This window comes from Phascolarctos cinereus, unplaced genomic scaffold (genome assembly GCF_003287225.1).
Source record: "Phascolarctos cinereus isolate Bilbo 61053 unplaced genomic scaffold, phaCin_HiC Scaffold_2;HRSCAF=192, whole genome shotgun sequence".
Classification (NCBI taxonomy): Eukaryota; Metazoa; Chordata; class Mammalia; order Diprotodontia; family Phascolarctidae; genus Phascolarctos; species Phascolarctos cinereus.
The window spans coordinates 35,176,262-35,195,037 of record NW_027555625.1 but is presented as its reverse complement, the minus strand read 5'-3'; the positions used below and the strand labels follow the sequence as shown (position 1 = coordinate 35,195,037).

Sequence of the window (18,776 nt, the reverse complement as noted above, 5' to 3'; positions counted from 1 at the left end):
GTTGTGTCTGACTCTTTGTGACCCCATTTGGGGTTTTCTTGGTAGAGGTTGAATAGGGTTGTATAAATAGATCTAAAACTAATCTGCATAGAAATGAAAATTAAATCCATGGGAGCTGATGAGATCACCAAGTGAAATACTCTAGAGGGGTAAGAGAAGAGGGCAGAGGACAGGGCCATGGGGACAGCCCAAGGGGTACAAGATCCAGTAAAGGAGCTGAGAAGCAGTTAGACAAGTAGGAGGAGAACCAGAAGAAAGCATCATCAAGAAAACCTGGAGAGTGTCAAGAAGAGAAGGATAATTAATGCTGTCAAAGGCTGCAGAGAGGTTAAGAAGGTGAGGGCTGAGAAAAAGCCATTAGATTTGGGGGGGGTTATTTTTAATTTATGGAATAAAACAAGTATTTTTATAACACAGTATATTTAAAAAAAAAAGATGATTGACACTCTGCTTTGCCCATAGAGCACAGCACCTTCTCTGATGAGGGCATGCCATATTGGGTGGTCCTTTGCTAGTGTCTACCATGCAATCAATTCCAAAGTTCTTCAGAGAGACCTTGACAGTGTCCTTGTATCGTTTCTTCTGACTACCAGGTGAGCGCTTACCTTGTGTGAGTTCTCCATAAAATAGTCTTTTAGGCAAGTGTATGTTTGGAATGCCAGTTGACAGGTCATAGATCCAAGGCGGACTACCGAGGGGACCTGCACTGAGGGGTGGCATTCCAAGGTGAGGCCCAGTCATAGGCACTAGACTATATACTGATCAGGCTCAATAGCTAGCAGCAATTATACGGCTTGTACCACAGAAGCAGAGCAGGGTTTCAGTTACAGCTTCTAGCCTAATTTGAAGCCTGAAAAGGAATAATTAGGGCAAGAATCCCAGATGAAAAAGAAGCCTACAAAAAGAAGCACATCTAAAAGCCAATGACTCCAAGAGACAATGAAAAACATTAAAACAAAGCAAAAATAATATGAAATATTGAAATAATGAAATAATAGAAGAAAATGTAAGGTATCACATGGCAAAAACCATTGAGCTGGAACACAGATCAAGCTGAGCTAATTAAGAATGATTGGATTACATGAAACCAATAACCAAAAAAAAGAGCCTAGACATTATATTTCAAGAAGTCATCACTCATTGAATCAATCAGATCTCTTAGGCAAAGTATAAATGAAAAGCATCCACTAGTCACCTCCTGAAAGAACCCCTCCCCCCAAATGGAAACTCCCAGGAACATTATAGCCAAAGTTCGGGCCTTCCAGGTCAAAGGAAGAATACAAGAAGCCAAAAAGAGGGAAATTCCAATGCTAAGGAGCTACAGCCAGGATCACATATGATTTGGCAGCCACCACCAAAGAACAAAAGGAGAACTTGAAATATGATGTTCCAGGAAGTACAAAATACAGACTTACAGGCAAGAATAACTTACCCAGCAAAACTGAGTGTATTCAAACAGTGGGAAAAATGAATCATTAATGAAATAGAGGGCTTCCAAGCATTACTGACGAAAAGATCAGAGCTGCAGAGAGACTGAGGCCAGAGAAACATGAAAAGGATGGATCAATGAATATCAATAATCATTCATAAGGATCAACTGTTTACATTCTAATATGGGGAGAGGATCTCAGAACCCTGTCCCAGAAGGTCTGAGAGTGCTTCTAAAATGTCTTGATGATCTTAAAAGAAGAATGGAAAGAGGAAATTGGGGGAAATCATTTCATATAATTGAGATACAGAAGTAGAGCTCTATATAACAAAGAAAGGGTGGAAGACAGTGGGTGAAACTTCACCCTCATGTGAACTGGTCAAAGAAGGGAAGAATATGCTTACACACATAAGCAGAGTTTGGTACAGAAATAATATTTCATTCAAAAAAAAGAAACAGGAGGGAGGGGTGGAAGGGAGAAGGAGAATTGGAGGGAGGATAGATTAAGGAGAGGATTAGTCGTTGGCAAAATAAACTTGACCTAAGGTTGTATAAGAATGTTTATAGCTCTTTTTGAGGTGGCAAAGAATCTGAATTGGAAGGGAGGGAGCAGTGCTCATTAATTGGAGACTCACTGAACAAGTTATGATATAAGAACATGATGGAATAGACTTGGGCTATGAGAAATTATGAAGAGGATGGTTTCAGAGAAACCTGGGAAGACTTATATGAACTGATGCAGAGTAAAGTGAGCAGAACCAGTATGACAATCATGACAACAATATTGTAAAGACAAACTTTGGAAGACTTCAGAGCTCATGCTACCCACCTCCTGAGAGACAGGTGAAGGTGTTACAGTGCAGAATCACACACACACACACATACATACATACATACATACACACACACACAATCTATGTCTCTCTACATATCTATGAAATGTACATATATGTGAAAAGAAATGTATGTATACACATATACATGTATAGAGATATGTTTATGCATGTGTGCATATATACATGTAAATGCTTACATATACATGTTATATCTATACCCAAATATGTGTGTGTGTGTGTGTATACACACACATATAGTGTGTGTATTTTTTTTTCAAACATGGGCAATGAAGAAGTATGTTTTGCTTGACTCTACATTTTTGTAACAGGGGTTTTGTTTTTCTTTCATTCTCAATTAGGATGAGGAAGGGAGATAAGGTAGATTTTTACTGACAGAAAAAATAAATTTTAACCAAAAAAAGAGAAAGGAACAAAAGAATGCTGACCTTGGAATCAAGGGACTTAAGTTTGAATCTCAGCTCCCTTTCCCTCCCTGGGTCACCTCTGTGGGCTTCTGTTTTCTCATCCATAGAACGAGGGAATTAGAAGACTAAGTCATCTATAATGTCTTTTCCAGCTCTAAAGCTACAATGCAATTTTTATTTTATTAACCACAGTAGCATCTATGTACACTTGAAAGGTAGTCATATATATGTGTGTGATGTTCAGTTGTTTTACAGTCATGTCTGACTCTTTGTGACTCCATTTGGGGTTTTCTTGGCAAAGATACTGGGTTAGTTTGTCATTTCCTTCTCCAGCTCATTTTACAGATGAGGAAACTGAGGCAAACAGAATGAAGTAATTTGCCCAGGGTCACACAACTACAAAGTGTCTGAGGCCAATTTTGAGCTTAGGTCTTTCTGACTCCAGGCCTAGCACTCTCTCCACTGCACCACCTAGCTGCCCCTATATATGTGATCCAAGTTATTTATTTAGTGTAAAGAAAATACTGTTGCTCATTTATTATACTAATATAGTGATTATGCTGACCTCACTCTTCTGGAGCAAGGCCAGCTCTTTCTCTCTCTCTCAAGATTCTAGGGGTACCTCTGAAGGGTTGGAAGTATCTTTCTCTAATGTTATAGACTCAAGTCCCATTCTTTTTTTTTTTAATTTTTAGGCAATTGGGGTTAAGTGACTTGCCCCAGGGTCACACACTTAGTAAGTGCCAAGTGTTTGGTCTGAGGCTGGATTTGAACTCAGGTCCTCCTGACTCCAAGGCTGGTGCTCTATCCACTGTGCCACCTAGCTGCCCCTCAAATCCCATTCTAATATATTCTCACCACTTTTAGCCATCAGTGATTAACACCCCAGTTCCATTAAACCAAATATCATAAATTAGCTTTTACAAAGGGATATTTGCTCCCATGATACAGCAAGAAAAGGAGTATAAATATTTTCCCCCACCAACATTTTAGGAGCATTTGTTTGGGGTGCATATGAATTTAAGGACCACTTGTAATTGCTATCTAGTTCTTAGGGGATTGTTTATAGGTTGGGAGCCACTGACCTGGGTGACACGCATTCCCTGACTTGCAGCCATGTGACTCCCCTGGGAGGTTACTGATGTTGACAAGAAGAAGTTTTGTTTCAGGCCCAAGCTTGGGATTGTTGAAAGTTCCACAGAGTTTCCAAAATGCAAACCTGGCCCCTCCCTCCTCCCATTCAATTCTGGGCCCAGCCCATTGTCCAACACAGATGAACTAACCATGAGAACCAATGACCTTTGTGCGGCAGGGGAAGGTTTGCAAAGTGCTTCACGCACACGAAGCATCTGATTGCCAAAACCGCCTTGGGAGGCAGGCCCTACAGTTATGACTTTCTTAACTGGTGAGGAAACTGAGGCACAGAGAGGTGGACCTGGACTCAGAAGTACCCAGGTCTTTCCTGACTGCAGGCTCAGCATCTGACCCTCAACACAATGATATATCTCAGTAGGTCATAGGATCTGGAGCTGTGTGACCCTGGGCAAGTCAGTTAATCTCTGCTTGCTTCAGTGTCCTCATCTGTAAAATAGGGATAATAACAGCATCTCCCTCCCAGGGCTGTTGTGAGGATCAACTAAGGTAATGTTTGTAAAGCGCTTAGCCCAGTGCCTGGCACATGATAGTGCCATATAAATGCTTACTCCCTCCCTCTCCCCTTCATGGATTTAGAGCTGGGAGGGACCTCAGAGCCCATTGAGTTCAATCTCCTCTTTTTACAGGTGAGGAAACTGAGGCACAGAGAGGCTAAGTGACTTGCCAGGTCCCAGCTAGTAAATGCCTGAGTTGGAGTATAGAGACTTCCTGACTTCATTTCTAACAATATATTCCACTGTCTCTAGGACAGGCCATTAAACTACATGTCAGAGTCCAGACAACAGATTCCATGAATGAATGAATGCAGGTGATTCAGTATACAAAATGCTAGGCTTAGAGTCGCAACAACTTACCTCAGATACTTCCTAGCTGGGTGACCTTGGACAAGTTGCTTAAGGGCTATCTGCCTCAGTTTCCTCATCTATAAAATGAAGCACTATGATTATAGCACCAATATCCCAGGGCTCTTCTAAGGATAAAATGAGATAATATGTATAAAGAGCTTTGCAAACTGTAATGTGTTATATGAATTCTAGTTATTATTTTTTATTTTTAAAAATTATTATCATTTCCTATTATGTGCTAGATGCTGGGGATAGAGATGATGGGGCTTGAGACAGTGTCAACAGGGACATCAGGGGGCTCCTTGTCATTGATAGAGAATCCCTGGTTCATTTGGAACCTGTCTACACTGTCCTGCTGTGATGGGCAGGAACCCCCTTGGCAACCGTATCCTCTTTTAAGCCTTAACTGATGCCGATCATGAGGATTGGTGAACAAAGCTATCTCTGCTCTGGCCCGGATCCTTCATCATTGCCTCTTAATTTCTCTGGAAGTGACTCAGTGGGGTGGATCTGGGAGAGACAAAGCAGTTATGCCAAGTGACTAGGAAAAAGGCACACTGAGTGAAGAAAGCTTTACCGTGGAGGTACCTGAAAAACATCTGTCACCAAACTCTTCCAAAGATGACATCTGACTGGTGATTTTTTTGGAAAGATTAAAAAAGCGACTTATTTCAATAATCTTGAAATCTAAAATTAGATATCCTCAATAAAAATTCATATTCTGGTAAGAAAATAATATACTTACACCCAGGCAGTGTCATTAAAATAAAACTTAACAGTTCAGATCTTTGTTGCTGTCATCTCTCCTCATCCAGATTGATTTACCATCTCAATGAATTTGGTCCTTTGGTCATGATAGTGACAACAATAAGAAGCATTTATACCATGCTTTAAGTTTGCAGAGCACTTCACAAATATTATCTCATTTAATTCTCACTGTGGAAGATAGGTACTATTATTCTCTCCATTTTACAGATGAAGAAACTGAGGCCAGCAGGGGTGAAGGGACTTGCCCAGGGTCACACAGCTAGTTAAGTGTCTGAGGCTGGATTTGAACTCAGCTCTTCCTGCCTCTAGGTGCAGAGCTCTATCCACTGCACCACCTGGCCACTTGCACTATTTCAACCCCTGCTCTCATACTTGGGGATCTTATTACTAATGTTACTGTCCTTTTTTGATTATCCCACCCTCCAAGTTCATAAGCTTCTTCATCTCCACTCTGCCTCAGCCACCCACCTTGGATTGCACTCATTCATAACTGCCTCTTCTGTGATCTTGAACTCTGGAATTCTTTTCTATTTATCATTTCCTCTCCCTCCATCCCTCCCCTGCCTTGTTTCTCCTAAACCTATTGTTTGTCCTCACTATGAACTCCAGTCCCTCCATTTCTCCTTGTCCTCCCAATAGGACAACCCTGTTCTGGCCTCAGTTTCCTTCCTTCACTGTCTTGACTCCAGTTCAACTATGCACTGCCTTTCCCTCTTGATACCCACGCTCTCTTGTCCTTCCTGGACACACTGGACTAACCCTCAGCCCTGGCTTACCCCTACTGTACTGCTTCTCTCTTCCTACCTCTGAGCCAGTTAACTCTGGAGGAGACAGTCTGCTACAGATGCATGCTATCTAATCTCAACCAGGCTTTCACTGTTCAATAACATTCCCTTTATTCTTCTTGTTCTGATTTTTAAAAAATTTCCTTTTATTTTTCAATAAATGTCTTTATTCTATCTCCTACAGACCCCACAATTTTAAAAAATCAACCTTTGTAACAAATATGCCTGGTTTAGCAAAATAAATTTCCTCACTGTCCATGTCTAAAGAAGTATCCCTTATTCTGCCCCTTGAGTCCATCATCCTTTTGCCAGGACTCTTTCATCATGAGTCCTCCGGAATCATGACTGGTCATTGCAAGGATCAGCATGCTTAAGTCTTTCAAAGTTTACAATGTTGCTATTATTATGTGAATCTTTTTCCTGGTTCTGCTCACTGCACTCTGCATCAGTTCATATAAGTCTTCTGAAACCATCCTTTTTTTTTTTATCATTTTTATGGCACATTGTCCACAACAAGGTGCCCTGAGGGAAAGACAGGAGGTAGCAAGGTCTGCCAGGCAAGTCAGACCACTAATCATTACCTTGGCTTGCAAGCCATCTCCCCTCAGACCCAGAAGAGACAGCCTAGGACTGTGAACCCAAGAGCCTTAGGAATGGTAATGCTTCCAGCTCAGTGCCCGCAGCCATCTTCTTTGGAGGCAACCTCTGTGGAGATCTAGTCTGGCAAATGCTCCTTCTGGTTCTACTGCCATATGTACTGAAGACCCAGAAAAAAATGCTCTTGCCACCCAAGACCTTGGCACTGTCAAATGGTTTAGAATCAGCAACTGATATGATTTTTATCAATGGAAATGACAGTAAAGAAGAAATATTAGTATTTGCTTTGATGCTGTTTTCTAAGGACTTTTCGATCTATTTGCAGCTGAAATCTTCTGTATGTGTTGTCTCCCTCATTGTCATTTTTCCTTTTTTAGCATCTTTGCCAATCAGATAGGTGAGGTAGAACCTCAAGGTTGTTTTAATTTGCATTTCTTTAGGCATTTGGAGCATTTTTTCATATGGCTGTTTAGTTTGTACGTGTCTTTCTATGAGAACTGTCTATTATGTCCTTTGACTATTTAACAAATGGAGGAATGGCTCTTATTGTAAATTTGAATTTAATCACTTGTATGCCTTAGAAATGAGATCTTTATCAGAGAAACTTCTGCAAAGTCCTATTGACTTTTTATCACACTCTCTGAAGCAGTTCTTCCAAAGCTCCTAATTCCATATGTTCCTAGAGTCACCCCAACCCCATCTCCTTCAGTAGAGGACCCTTACTTCCCATTTTAATAAAGAAATTAAAGGTATTGTCAGCCTATACCAGAGGTTTGGTCTAAAAGTTCATCAAAAGAACAAACCGAATTAGGTTGTATGCGCATGTTTATTTCTCTCAAAGCTGGAGACATGTGTGGGGTCTATACCCAGGAGCTCATCAGAAAATAAGCTCAAAGGAAGGCTAGTTGAGGGAGATTATATAAGGAGGTGCTTTTTCTCCTTCCCTTCCTGACTAGGATGTCTGTGTCAGCCAAAATTAGAGTCTCCAGATGTGTTGACCATAATACGAGAAAGGAATTGCTTAATTGGATAGGTTCATAAAAACAATAAGATAAGAGAGGTGCCAAAGTGTCAATTGAAATTATAGTTCCAGGATGTCTGTGTTTTTTCTATCATAAACATGATACGACACGACATGACATAACAGTGCTCATAAACACAGGAAAGAGGGATGCCATTACTCAAGATAGTGGCTAACAAGGGAGAGTCATAAACAATAAGATAAGGAAAATGTCCGGTGGGCCGGGTCCTTGGCAGAAGAGTTTTGTTCCCAGTCAGCAAAATCCAGCAGGAGAGCTAAGCCTCACTCAGAGAGCAAAGCAAGGCATGTCTGTTATGCCAACCAGGGTGCCATTTCTGATTGCCTAGTCCAGGTTTGGGGCTTTTTCAGGTGATGGAGGGCTCAAACTCTATCCCTCTACATCTTCCCCCATCTTTTTCTTTGTTCTAGTCCCTTTTTGCCAAAAGCAACCACTCTACTATGCCTTTGGTCAAAAACCTATTGTATCTTCTCAGGGAATGATGTCCACACTCTCTCTGTTTCTTCAGTCTCTCCCTAGCTACTGGCTCCTCCACAGGCTACGAACACAAGCCTTCTTTTCTCTCTTTACTCTTATCAGCTCCATGGGTTTAATTCTCATTTCTACACTGCTGACTCTCAGATCTGTATATCCAGCCCAAATCTTTCTCCTATCCCATATCACCAATTGCCTATTGGACATTTCCACCTTGATATAACTCAGTAATTAGGAAGCACAGTGGATAAAGTGCTGGGCCTGGAGTCAGAAAGACCTGTGTCCAAATCCAACCTCAGACACTTATTAGCTGTGTAACTCTGGGCAAGTCCCTTAATAGTCTACCTCACTTCCCTCAACTGTAAAAACAATAGTACCTAACTCACAGAGCTGTTGTGAGGATCAAATAAGATTAAAATTTGTAAACTTGCTTAGCACAATGCCTGGCACATCCTAGGTATCTAATAAAATGCTTCCCCCTCCCATAGTTAACTCAAACTCAATATGCCCAAGACAGAACTCATCTTATTTCTTCCTCCAAACCTTCTCCTCTTCCAAACTTGCCACTGCGGTGAGCACTATTCTCTTTCTAGTCACCCAGGCCCATAACCTTGGAATCACACTAGATTCTTCCTTCTCTCCCTGACTCTCTGGGGAAATAGATACTGAGAGATTAAGTGACTTGCCCAGGGTCACACAGCCAATAAATACCTAAGGCAGCCTGGAAACTCAGCTCTTCCCACCTCTCAGCCCTGTATCCGATGGGTTGCCTAACTGCCACATTCTCCAACCAGGAATAAGTCACTGATAATCATTTAAAATCATTTGAACCCCAGTAAGGGCCAAAGCCTGAACTAATCAACTAGAAGAAGTACCCCAACATAATAGACATGCTTTTCTTTGTTCTCTGAGTGAACTCAAAATGCCCCTTCCTGTGTCAGCAACTACAGGACCAGATGAAGTTGACCAGCATTCTTCTGTTTACGACCACTAAGGTGCCTTGACCTGGACACTACCTTAAATAATGGGACTTTTCTTATCTTGGTATTTTATGGACATATACTATGCTATGTCATGTTAATGTAAAAGAAACACTGATATCCTCAATCTATAATTTCAATTGACACTGTGACTTTCTGCTATTTTATTATATTTACAACCTTTTTCATACTATGGTCAAACATATGTGGAGACCATAAACCTGAGTAACACAGACATCTTGAGTCAGGGTTTAAATGTCCTTCTAAAATTGCTTGATTCAATCAGAGTTAAAGCTCTGGCTCCATGTACATGTCACCAACTTAGGGAATAAACAGTATGAATTTACTTATCACGTAGCTTGTTGCCTCTTTAACCAACTTTCAGGTCCACGTTACAGAGTAAAAGGGATAAAACCTAACTCTTGGAACCATTCCCCAAAATCTTCCAAAATATTCTTGGGCTTGGAGTTCTTATCAGGATACTATTTGTTGCACCACCTAGCTGCAAAAGCAAAAACAATCCCTGCTCCGAAGGACTTTTCTTTTTTCTTTCACAAAGGAATTTCTACTTTAAAAATATAACAACGACAAAGGCACAAATATTTTCCCCCAATATCTATGAGGCATACTCTCCCCTACTTGTGGTCAAAGAGCTGTTGGAATGGAGAAACAATGTATACTGGAGCCTGGTAACATACAGATAGACAGAGACAGAGACAGAATGAAGAGAGAGAGAGAGAGAGAGAGAGAGAGAGAGAGAGACAGAGAGACAGAGAGAGATTTATGTATCTATTTATTAGCATTATCTACATAGATAGATACACATATACACATAAAAACACTTCAGACACTTGAGTGGAGGTCATGATGTCCATTAATGGAGTTAGAATAAAGCCATTTTTTTTCCTGGTCACTCTCAAGGGGAACCCAATGATTACCTTACTCTCAGCCAGCTTAGCTTCCTCCCAACAAATGCTAGTTGCAAAAGAGAACACATTTATCCAAGCAAACAGTAGACAGAAATCAAGGAAGTCATACAGATTAAGTGATAGAATATATGAGGGCAAATGAGCTCTTCCACTCAGGAGCAAGATAAAAGCCCAGCATATACCAAGAAAAGAATGATTTTACCAGCAAATGTGTTCTTAGCAGTCTCTAGGGGTGCAGGTGCTGGGGATCAAGGACAATGTTGGAGTGTTTACTTCCCCACACATCTGAAGCTCTTGGGGCTCCAGCATTTCAACGGTTTGCTCTCTCTCTCTCTCTCTCTCTCTCTCTCTCTCTCTCTCTCTCTCTCTCTCTCTCTCTCTCTCTTTCTCTGTCTCTCTTCTCTCTGTCTGTCTCTATCTCAGTGTAATAGTCAGTTGTGCTAATTTTTTTTCCTCTCCAAAAAATACTATTTGCCATACGGGCTGGCTCTCCAGAAGGGATACATGGGATGCATAGTGGTGAAAGAAACAGAAAATATCAATAGAAACTTATTTTGAAAAAAGAGTTAATAGGGCACAGCCAAGATGGTGCAGTAAAAGCAGTGACTTGCTTGAGCACTCCCCCAAACCTCTCCAAATACCTGTAAAAAATGGCTCTAAACAAATTCTAGAGCAGCAAAACCCACAAAAAGACAGAGTGAAACGACTTTCTAGCCCAAGACAACCTGGATGGTTGATGTAAAAGGTCTGTTGTGCAAGGCTGGAAGAGGAGTACAGTTCAGCATGGGCCATGAAGGCAAAGACCAGGCTTCAGTGAACCTGGAGCAGGTCTCAGGGGACTGAATCACTGGCAGCTGTGGCAGTTTCCAGATTTCTCAAACCACAAACACCAAAGACAACTTAGAAGGTCAGTAGGAAAGGTCTATCGGACCTTGGTGAGAGAGGAGCATGGTCTGGCCTCAGTCCTGGTACAGCCCTGGGGCAGTGGCTGCTTCTGGAGCTCTTGGCCCACAGATGGTGGGGGGATCAAGCTGCTGATCAGAGGGGGATTGCAGCGGTCTTTTTGCTTGTGCTGAGGCAGGATTCTCTTGCTTTGCCTTGCTTGGATCTGGGTGGCAGTCCTGGGTGGTGGTCCCGGGTGAGGAGGAGCCCTGGCATGGTGGAGCTTGTGGTAGTGGTACAGAGGGAATCCTCCTCACAGTTCCAAGGCAGAAAAGAGTGCTTGTGATCAGTCACAGAACAAAGCATAGGCCAGGAAAGGAATAAACACCTCTCCTTTGATTATACCACCTTGGAAGAACTGAAAATTTACAGGTCCCCAGAAGTATCTCAGAAAACAGCTACACAAAACCCCTGAAGCTTGGGACAGTACATTCTCCACACTGGAAGCAGACCCCTACCTTAACAAAGAGTTTAAGAGTCAAGTAATTGGCTGGGAACATAAGCAAACAGCACAAAAAAAGTCAGGCCATAGAATCTTACTTTTGTGACAAAGAAGATCAAAACATACAACCAGAAGAAGAGAACAAAGTCAAAGTTCCTACATCCAAAGCCTCCAAGAAAAATATGAATTGGTCCCAGGACATGGAAGAGCTCAAAAAGGATTTTGAGAAGTAGAGGAAAAACTGGGAAGAGAAATAAGAGTGATACAAGAAAATCATGAAAAACAAGTCAACAGCTTGCTAAAGGAGACAAGAAAAAATACTGAAGAAAATAACACTTTTAAAAATAGACTGACCCAAATGGCAAAAGAGATCCAAAAAGGATCAATGAGGAAAAAATGCTTTAAAAAGTAGAATTGGCCAAATGGAAAAGGAAGTCCAAAACCTCACTGAAGAAAATAATTCCTTAAAAATTAGAATGGAGCAAATGGAAGCTAATAACTTTATGAGAAATCAAGAAATTATAAAACAAAACCAAAAGAATGAAAAATAGAAGACAATGTGAAATATCTCATTAGAAAAACAACTGACCTGGAAAACAGATCCAGAAGAGATAATTTAAAAATTATTGGACTACCTGAAAGCCACGATAAAAAAAAAAAAGAGCCTAGACATCATCCTTCAAGAAATTATCAAGGAAAACTGCCCTGATTTTAGAACCAGAGAGTAAAATAGAAATGGAAAGAATCCACCAATCACCTCCTGAAAAAGATTCCCAAAGGAAAACCCCTAGGAATATTATAGCCAAATTCCAGAGTTCCCAGGTCAAGAAGAAAATATTGCAAGCATCCGGAAAGAAACAATTCAAGCATTGTGGAAACACAATCAGGATAATACAAGATTTAGCAGCTTCTACATTAAGGGATCAGAGGCCTTGGAATGTGATATTCCAGAGGTCAAAGAAGCTAGGATTAAAACCAAGAATCACCTACTCAGCAAAACTGAGTATAATCCTTCAGAGGGGGAAAATGGATATTCAGTGAAATAGAGGACTTTCACACATTCTTGATGAAAAGACCAGAGCTGAATAGAAAATTTGGCTTTCAAATACAAGACTCAAGAGAAGAATGAAAAGGTAAATAGGAAAGAGAAATCACAAGGGACTTATTAAAGTTGAACTGTTTATATTCCTACATGGAAAGATGATATTTGTAATTCATGAGACCTTTCTTAGTATTAGGGTAGTTGGAAGGAAATATATATATACATATACAGAAGGCACAGGGTGAATTGACAATGAAGGGATGATATCTAAAAAATAAAATTAAGGGGTGAGAGAGGACTATACTGGGAGAAGGAGAAAGGGAGAGGGAGAAGGAGAAAGGGAGAGGTAGAATGGCATAAATTATCGCACATAAAACAGACAAGAAAAAGCTTTTACAGTGGAGGGGAAGTGGGGGAAGGTGAGAGGGAATGAGTGAATCTTACTCTCATTAGATTTGGCTTAAGGAGGGAATAACATACACATTCAATTTGGGCATGGAAATCTACCTTATCCTACAAGAAAGTAGGGGGAAGGGGATAAGAGAGGGACGGGTGATAGAAGGGAGGGCAGATTGGGAGAGGGGGTAATCAGAAGCAAACACTTTTGAGGAATGACAGGGTCGAAAGAGAGAATGGAATAAACGGGGCGGGGAAGGGGTGGAATAACATGAAGGGAAATATACTTAGTTTTTCACAACAGGACTACTACGGAAGTGTTTTGCGTGACTACACAAGTATAACTTGTATCAAGTTGTTTGCCTTCTCAATGAGGGTGGGTGGGGAGGGAGGAAGGGAGAGAATTTGGAACCCAAAGTTTTAAAAACAAATGTTAAAAATTGTTTTTACATGCAACTGGGAAATAAGATATATAGGCAATGGGGTATAGAAATCTATCCCACCCTACAGGAAAATAGAAGGGGAAGGGGATAAGAGAAGGGGGTATGATAGAAGGGAAGGCAGATTAGGGGAAGGGGTATTCAGAATGCACATCTTACGGATGGGGGGGACAGATGGGGAGAAAATTTGGAACTCAAAATCTTGTGGAAGTGAATACTGAAAACTAAAAATAAATAAATTAATCAAAAAAATTTTTAAAAAGTTAATGACTTGGACATTGTGGTGCATGCCTCTAATCTCTCATACCAGAGAGGATGAGGCTGATGGATCTCTTGAACTTTGTACTTCTGAGCTTCAGTGAACTAAGCCAATTAGGGGTCTACATTAAGTTGAGCATTGATAGTCAGCCTCCCAGGGGTGACAGAGGAGGCAGGCCCCAAACTGTCTGATGAGGGGCAGACCAGCCCAGGTCAGAAATGGAGCAGGTCAAGGCTGCCATGCCAGTCAAGGCAGAACTGGACCTGTGAGTAGCCTCTGTATTTACAGCCTGGCAAGATGGGCAATCCAGTCTTTAAAAGAGTTAATGGTGGGGCAGCTAGGTGGCTCAGTGGATAGAGCACCAGCCCTGGATTCAGGAGGACCTGAATTCAAATCCGGCCTCAGCCACATAACACTTACTAGCTGTGTGAACTGGGCAAGTCACTTAACCCCATTGCCTAGCCCCCCCCCCAAGAAGAAGAAGAAGAAGAAGAAGAAGAAGAGAAGAAGAAGAAGAAGAAGAAGAAGAAGAAGAAGAAAGAAAGAAAGAAAAAAAGAAAGAAAGAAAGAAAAGAGTTAATGGTATCACTGAGACTTATTTTCTGTAAATGGGAATTGTGGGCTTATGAGCTACTGTGTTGGCTAAATACAGTTGTATTCCTACACACAATAGGATTACCACTGAGACCCTGAAAGTGTTTGAGTAGTAGCCAAAAGACACAACAAACAAACAAAACAAAACCAACCAACCAACCCTAGATCAGCTAGTTTGAAGGCAGGTTAGAATAAGTGAGTCAGCCCCAGAGAGACAGAAAGGGGATATGGCTGTTGCTTTTACTGGACTTGACTAGGGCAAGTCTGCTAGTAGTTTATGTTTGATGTTGGAACAAAATGAGATACTCCTGGGTTGTTCAACAGTTAACAACAAAAAAAAAAAAGAAAGAGAAAAGAAAGATTTACTTAACTGTAGGAAGTAAAGGATATGCACTGAGAAGCAACAAGAATATGCACTGAGGAAACCTCTAGTTGATTCAGCTGAGTGATGGTCCTTCCCCTGCCTGTCCTTTTCTACTAAGCAAGCATCAGAGAGCTCCTGGAGCTCCTTATGGGTGTTTTGGTACTCTGGTGACCATGAAGTCAAATCAACAGCTTGAGTCTTTAGTCCCCTGAGCCAATTAAGTTCTGAGGATGGTTTTAATACCACCTTCCCCGCTTAAAATCAGTCAGTCAAGCATTTATTAAATGTTTATTACGTGCCAGGCATTACACTAAGCACAGAGAATATGAAGAAATGGAAAACAACAGTCTCTGCCCTCAAGGAACATATTAATTTGGAATTTAGAATTAAAATAGGCTTGTATTAGAGAGTTTCAGAGCTTTCTGCATATAGCATAGGTGATCAGATTATCCTGCTCATTTCTTCCATCATTTCCCAGTAAATGCTTTCTAAATGGGTGATTTATGTTTAAGTAATCAAAAACATGAAAGACAACCCATAAATGGCCATTTATTGAGACTTATGTTGTCTACCACTCCTCCCCTTCCCCTTCAATACCTTTTGAGGAAAAATTAGTATAATTTGCATGGAGTCAGGGATTAGAATATTGCTCCCATTATAAATACTTCATGGGCAGATGCCATGCCATGGGTTATACTGCTCATCTTGGTGGGTCTGTAGATGCCTCTGGTCTGTACATCGGATATATTTGCATAATGCTCCACACTGAGCCTGAGTTAGCAAGGGGTTCCAGAGTCAGGTGGGGCCCTTGTTACATAGTTTGTTATCATTAACCAACCTTCAAGAACCACTCTAGCCCATAGATTTGACACTCAGAAGGCACTGACTTGTGACATCCAGTCTCTTGCAGAGTGTTGGGCATACAGCACATGCTTAATGTTTGCTAAGTGGAATTGTATGTATTAATAATTGCTCTCATTTCCTTAGTGCTTTCTGGTTTGTAAAACATTTTTCTCATGACCCAATGAGGCATGTAGTATAAGTGTAACAGCTTTCCCACAAAGCTTGGGCTGGACACAAAGATTCTGGGATGTAATGATGGACCCCTAAAAGGCCCTGGATTTTCCGTGGCCCAGGTCCCTGGGGCTCCCAACCCTTCCCAGTTAATCCTTTCAACTACAGTTTCATTGTGGCCCATCTGGCCCCACCCTAGATTGCCACTCCTTGATTCCATCTAGACCCCTCTCTGTTTTGTCCCAGTTACCCCCAGCCTATTGTCCACTCCTGTCCAGATCTTTCCACAGTCTTACTGTATAAAGGGCCCATCTTGCTTCCATTAAGATGCTCAGTTTCCTTACAAGTCTGGCCTGGTTGCTCAGATTCATAAAATCCGGCCAATAGCTCATATTCTTAAAATCTTGCCCACCTAAATTGGTGTTTTAATAAACCTTGTCTCTGACTGAAAGAAGGCTTGAGTTGAGTTCATTCAAGGCAGGACCAGTGTTGTTTGCCTTTGCATTTTGGAGTTCCCAGCACCCCCAGACCTCAACAGATATTGTTGCATTTTTTTCAGCTTGGAAAGTTAATGCAAGATCAGAATTGTAGGACAGTGTTGCACCAACCCCTCACCAATATGGGCAGTATAACCCATGGGCACAGCATCTGTTCTAGCAGTGGGTACAATATCCTAATCCCTGACTCCAAGCAAATTGTGCCTTGACTTCAAAGAGTGAAAGAGGTGAGGACAAGGGGAAAAGAAGGTGAAGGTGGTAAAGAAGGAGGTGGTTGGTTTTTCTCTCCCTCCATCACCCCAGTGGAGCAGCATCATGACTCTGACAGCTGCTGGTAGTAGCAACATCTGTAGTTTTCTTCTTAAAACCCAAGTTCCAATAAAGACCAAGAGAGGTAGCCTTTAAATGGACAAGTGGAGAGATGAATACTGTGTGTGTGTGTGTGTGTGTGTGTGTGTGTGTGTGTGTGTGTGTGTGTGGAGTCTGAGAGAAAACAGGAGAAACTAAAGACCTTATTTCCACCCTTGCCTTACTTCATCTGGATGTGACTAGTATACATTTCTAATTGTGTACTTAAAAAAATTCTGTTGAAGACTGAATTGACTGATTTCATTTATCATAAGTAAATGTGATTCACAATATCCTTATGTTTCCTGGTGTCCCTTTGTTCATCAGGAGAGGGCATGGGACAGCTCTAGAGCCAAAGGAAAAAGAAATCTTAACCCCTCCCCCAATTAGCTGTTAAGGAGTTCTTGTTCTCTAACAGGAAGGAAAGAAGGAAGAAAGAAAAGGAGGAAGGGAGGGAAAGACAGATTTATTTAAGCACCTTCTAAGGGCCAGGCCCAGATTTATTAAGTGCCTTCTATATGCCAGATACGGTACTAAGCAATTTACAAGTATTATCTCATTTGAGTCCCACAACAACCTTGGGAAACAGGTCGGGGTAATAATATCACCTGCCACCTTAGGGGGCTGTCAGAGCAAGCAGAATGCTATGTAAACGTTAGCTATCATGGTCACATTCAGATCATGATCTTTTTTGCAGTTTAATGTGGTATTGAGTAAACCGTGTGCCATCTGCAGAACTGACATTCTCTCTGTGGCTTTCTTGCATCCAGACAATCAATAAGACAGTAAACCAAAGGTGTGCCTATTCCAGTGAAAACTGAACCACAGCTGCAGGCGGTGAGAGCTGGCTCCAGCACGCCCAGTCTGGAGTGTAAGCTGCCGCTCTAACCCTATTTTCTGCCAGACCGCTTCCACGCTCGCCAGCACTTCTCCCGCAGCCCCGCGGCGCAACGCGCTCGCGCATGCGCAGAACAACCTCGGGTCCAGCCGGAAAGCCCTGGTACGACCCCGCCCCACACGCCTGCGCCGCGCGCCTGCGCCCAGCCCTCACCCCCGCAGCCGCCGCAGCCGCTTCCTTCTTGTGGACCTGGCTCCTCGGCCCCGTCCCGGGGGGCCCCTCCCAGGCGGCCGCGGCGCCGGTGACAAGAAGGCGGAAAGGGCCGACATAGCAGCGTTCATGATGGGGCTCTTCGGGAAGACGCAAGAGAAGCCTCCCAAGGAGCTGGTGAGTGGCGCGGCGACGGTTGGACCCTCCTTCCCCGCCTCAGGGGCGGCCCGGGCTGGGCCACTGCGGCCGGAGGTGGGAGGAGGCGGCGGAGGGGCGGAGGGGCGCGTCCTTAGCGGCTCTGGGGGCGCTCCCGGGGCGGTGTGAGGCCGCCTCCCCGTCTCGGGCCGCTGACCCCGGGCCCCCCGTCCGCCCCTTTCCCCCTCTCCCCGGGATTTGGTATGGCGCGACCCCTCCCTCCAAACGCCCCCCCTGCCTCTGAGCTCTAGAGCAAACGGAGCGGGGAGGGGCGGGGCCTGGGACTTGCCTGGGGGCGGGGCCTCGGGGAGGGGAGGAGTCTGGGAGTTGAGGGGTGGGGCCTGAGCAAGGGGCGGGGCCCGATTGGGTGGGTACAGGATCTGATCAGGGAGGGGCGGGGCCAGCTCTGGAAGACGAGCGGTTGATGGGCTGAGCTCAGGGCCAGATTCTGGATCCCCCCTAGCTCACCCTGGGGTGGTCGCTCCTCTGATCCTCACTACAATTCTGGCCCATGAGTGCCCTTGTTATTATTCCCATTTTACAGGGGAGGAAACTAAGCCTCAGTGAAGTGACTTGCTGGCAACTTTGAGGCAAGATTTGAACTCGGGTCTTCCTGACTCCAGGGCCACTGCTCTATGCAGAGACTGCCATCTGCTAGATGCCATGTGACTCTGGGTCATTTGAATAGCTCTGAGCCTGTTTTCCCATCTGTCAGGTGGGCATAAGAATACCTCAGTTCAGTTCAACAAGCATTAAGCCCTTACTCTGGATCTGGCATGGTGCTAAGCTGCACTACCCCGCTGCTGTGAAGATCTGATGAGGTTTTGGAGAGGAGGTACCAAAGCCTGATGTAATGATTGCCCAGTTCTCTTCCCTTCCCCCCAAGCCCTAGCCCTCTTCTGTCCTCCACACTCGCTATACATGTGGCCTTG

At 43.0% G+C, this 18,776-nt stretch overlaps 1 protein-coding gene across 1 annotated transcript in view; it reads left to right on the top strand.

Moving 5' to 3' along the window:
• The first annotated feature begins 17,627 nt into the window (after positions 1 to 17,627).
• Positions 17,628 to 18,776, top strand: part of CHMP3 (charged multivesicular body protein 3) — a 44,446-nt gene continuing 43,297 nt past the window's right edge. Inside the window, exon 1 of the mRNA XM_020969457.2 lies at positions 17,628 to 17,826. Within this exon, the coding sequence (XP_020825116.1) occupies positions 17,779 to 17,826 (48 nt within the window). The 5' untranslated portion in view covers positions 17,628 to 17,778. The remainder of the gene's footprint in view (positions 17,827 to 18,776) is intronic.